At 37.7% G+C, this 4,238-nt stretch overlaps 1 protein-coding gene across 1 annotated transcript; it reads left to right on the forward strand.

Moving 5' to 3' along the window:
- The first annotated feature begins 804 nt into the window (after positions 1–804).
- Positions 805–3,474, forward strand: LOC148723975 (uncharacterized). Its single transcript, XM_088734521.1, has 4 exons — positions 805–1,033; positions 1,147–1,401; positions 2,685–2,999; positions 3,368–3,474. Exons 1-4 carry the CDS (start codon positions 805–807, stop codon positions 3,472–3,474), a joined length of 906 nt encoding a protein of 301 aa, XP_088590647.1.
- Positions 3,475–4,238: the final 764 nt, after the last annotated feature.

Consider the following 4,238-nt stretch of genomic DNA (forward strand, 5'->3'; position numbering starts at 1 on the left):
AATATATTGAATAAAGGTTAATTACACGAGTAAAGAATGTGAATTACGTGATAGATACAAATACCACACACTAGACATATCCTAAGCAGTGGCGGATCCAGGGGGAGGGTCCGGGGGTCTGGAATCCCCCCACCCCATCAGACATGACGCTTACAACTTTGAGACAAGATCGTATATTACCTTTTAACTGGCTGATTTTTTTAATGAATCCAAGTAAACGGTAAGCGACCAAGGAATTATAACGTGCAATGGCGACTGGTGGGAGGGGGTGTGGGGGGTTTGGGTGAGAAGCAAATTGCCTGAAAAGAGTCCAACAGTCCTTTCTGAACCAAAGTTTGAACCCCTCAATCAAAAATTCCTGGATCCGCCTCTGCTAAGAGAGTAAAAAAAATGCATTACATAATCCTGAGTTAATTCTTTTGAATGCTATCATGAAACCATACCAAAGGAGATCGTTGAGTCGACGCTGAAAACCTAAAATCAACGGAAGTTCTCAATTCCAAAAGGAAAATTGCTTAAAGCAATTTCTAGAGAAAGAGAACACCTGTTCCGCATTATCTTTTTAACAAAGATTTAGTTGAAGTTGGTTCCATATAGGGGAACTGGGCAACTGCCATAGAAACTCGTAAAATATAAAGAATGTGAGGACATAATTCTTCGTTTGCACGTGACGTCACACCTAATTATGCGATCTCTGAAAACCGGAAGTCGGCCATTGCTGGTGGATCAGTGCCGTATGCAAACAAAGCGAAGCAAAGACTTTTCGTCACAGTTGTTGAGTTTTTGTTGTTGTTTTATTCGGCCATGGGCTATATTTGTGCTGTCAAAGACTGCAGTAACAAAAGTAACAAAAAGAAAGGGGATTCTTGTATAAAATATTTTCGCTTCCCCACAATAAGAAAGAATGGAGGAGATAAACTACGCAAGCTTTGTGAAGATCGTCGACGACAGTGGTTGGCAAACATTCGGAGAAAGGACTTAGACGACAAGAAGGCTGAAAGTACGCGTGTTTGCAGCGAGCATTTTGTTGACGGTGAGTAAAAAAATAAGGAGTAGATTCATGTTTAGGAAAATGCACGCGATACGATTTACGCAAAGATTTTTACGGACCTCAAGTTGATCGCACGTGTTATCATTGCATTTTAGGTTCGCCTTCTAGTGTTTGGGATACCACAGATCCTGACTGGGCACCAACTCTTAAATTAGGCCATGGTGATATATGCAATTCTTCAATAGCAGTTGAACGCAATGCTCGCGCAAAAAGCAGAAAAAGACGTAGACAAGAAATAGCTGATATGGAGGCTGAAATTGTTGAAACAGTTGTTGAAAGTGTCGAAAGCCCACAAGTAGAGACTGAACCAACAATAGTTCAAGAATTCAAAGTTTCTGAACCAACTACTAGTGAGTTAATTTCTATTACTTCTGCATTCTATGTTTGTGTTCCCATATATTTCCTACAAAAGCTTATCTTGTGGTGTTATTATTTTGAATGTACGTATGATGCACGATCCTCGCAGTAGATAGCGCTATTTGTGCAATAGCGAAAATCAGACCTGAAAAAAATCAGGCCTGTACGGGACTCGAACCACTGACCTCTGCGATACTAGTGCAGCGCTCTACCAATTGAGCTAACAAGCCAACTGGGAGCAGGCCGTTAAGTTGATTCGTAATAAACCCGTGAAACTGATAAATGAGATAGAATAAATATTTGAAGTTCATATATTTTTGAACTGCGGTATTAGATACGTATGATGCACGATCCTCGCAGTAGATAGCGCTATTTGTGCAATAGCGAAAATCAGACCTGAAAAAAATCAGGCCTGTACGGGACTCGAACCACTGACCTCTGCGATACTAGTGCAGCGCTCTACCAATTGAGCTAACAAGCCAACTGGGAGCAGGCCGTTAAGTTGATTCGTAATAAACCCGTGAAACTGATAAATGAGAAAGAATAAATATATGAAGTTCATATATTTTTGAACTGCGGTATTAGATACGTATGATGCACGATCCTCGCAGTAGATAGCGCTATTTGTGCAATAGCGAAAATCAGACCTGAAAAAAAAAATCAGGCCTGTACGGGACTCGAACCACTGACCTCTGCGATACTAGTGCAGCGCTCTACCAATTGAGCTAACAAGCCAACTGGGAGCAGGCCGTTAAGTTGATTCGTAATAAACCCGTGAAACTGATAAATGAGATAGAATAAATATATGAAGTTCATATATTTTTGAACTGCGGTATTAGATACGTATGATGCACGATCCTCGCAGTAGATAGCGCTATTTGTGCAATAGCGAAAATCAGACCTGAAAAAAATCAGGCCTGTACGGCTTGCAGATTTGATATTTCAGTAGCAACCGCATCAAGAATATTTGATCGATGGATCCATGCACTAAGTATTGGATTGAAATTTCTTATATATTGGCCAGAGCGTGAAGTACTGCAAGCAACTATGCCTAGAGTATTTCAAAAAAGTTTTGGCAAGAAAGTTTCTGTTATTATAGATTGTTTGAGATATTTATAGAAAGGCCAAGTAGTTTTTTCAGGTCTGATTTTCGCTATTGCACAAATAGCGCTATCTACTGCGAGGATCGTGCATCATACGTATCTAATACCGCAGTTCAAAAATATATGAACTTCATATATTTATTCTATCTTATTTTGAATGTTTTAATCTACAGTTCGTGATTCAAGTACTCTAAGTGACAACAATTACCAGGCAGAACAAGCTACTACTAGAGACCAGGAATGCCAAACAGACATAGACCTTACCCAAATGGAAAATGAAAAAAACTACCTACAACACTTGATAGAAGAACTATCCAATTTAAAGAGTCAACTCCTATCTGCTCGATTTTCAGAACAAACATTTAAGAACAATGATGAAAAAACTAAATTCTACACTGGCCTGCCAAACTACAAAACCCTGATGACTGTATTTAATCTTACCTCTCATTGTATCAAGAGAAACTTTCAGAATGGTCTTGAATCATTTAGTGAGTTTATTCTAGTTCTCTTAAGGTTGAAACTTAATCTCACACTTCAAGACTTGCCTTGCAGATTTCATATTTCGGTAGCAACCGCATCAAGAATATTTGATCGATGGATCCATGCACTAAGTATTAGATTGAAATTTCTTATATATTGGCCAGAGCGTGAAGAACTGCAAGCAACTATGCCTAGAGTATTTCAAAAAAGTTTTGGCAAGAAAGTTTCTGTTATTATAGATTGTTTGAGATATTTATAGAAAGGCCAAGTAGTCTAATAGCAAGGGCAATGACTTGGTCCAACTATAAGCATCACAATACCATAAAGTTTTTAATAGGCATAACCCCTCAGGGTACTATCTCCTTCATATTCAAAGCATGGGGAGGCAGAGTTTCAGACAAACACCTGACAGAGCACTCAAGAATACTACGAAAGCTTTTGCCTGGTGATATTGTACTAGCTGACAGTGGCTTTGACATATAAGATAGTGTTGGCTTTTATCAAGCCAAACTACACATTCCAGCCTTCACAAAAGGAAAAAACAATTGTCTGCTGTCGAGGTTGAGGACACAAGAAAAATTGCAAATGTACGCATACATGTTGAGCGGGTGATCGGTCTGGTCAGAAGGAAATACAACATTATGCAAGGGATACTGCCTGTACAGTTGGTCACGTCACGAAAAGGAGATGACCTTGCACCAATAGACAAAATAGTTATTATTTGTTGCGCACTGACAAACTTGCCTGGGTCAACTGTTCCATTCCAATAAAAATTCTTTTTTAATGACAAGAGTATTTAAATATAGAATACATATGTAGTCATTATATCTGACATACACTTTGCTAACAAGAAAAGTGAAAATTTCTGTGTTAATTAGTTCAATTTTGTATAATTTTTGAACAAAGTGTTACAGTGATAAACTGAATGCACTGTACTGTCTAGAAGTTGAAAGTTTGACAAGGTAATATATATATAGTGACCAGTATAACATAACAATAATATTTACATGTTCAGTACTAATCCCATATTTGACAAGACTCTAAAATCTATGAAATATACATTGTCATTTCAATTGAATGTCAAAAAAAGTTCTTTTTTAAGTCCTGGCTAATAATACTTTTTGTAAATAATTTTAAAAATAGAAATTGCTGCAAATTTTAGAATTTCAGAAATGTTACAATGTCGCAAATTGGGACAAAGTTGTTGATTGAATACCATAAGTGATTACTTTTATAGGGATTTATAT

Source organism: Stylophora pistillata, chromosome 9 (assembly GCF_964205215.1).
Source record: "Stylophora pistillata chromosome 9, jaStyPist1.2, whole genome shotgun sequence".
NCBI lineage: Eukaryota > Metazoa > Cnidaria > Anthozoa > Scleractinia > Pocilloporidae > Stylophora > Stylophora pistillata.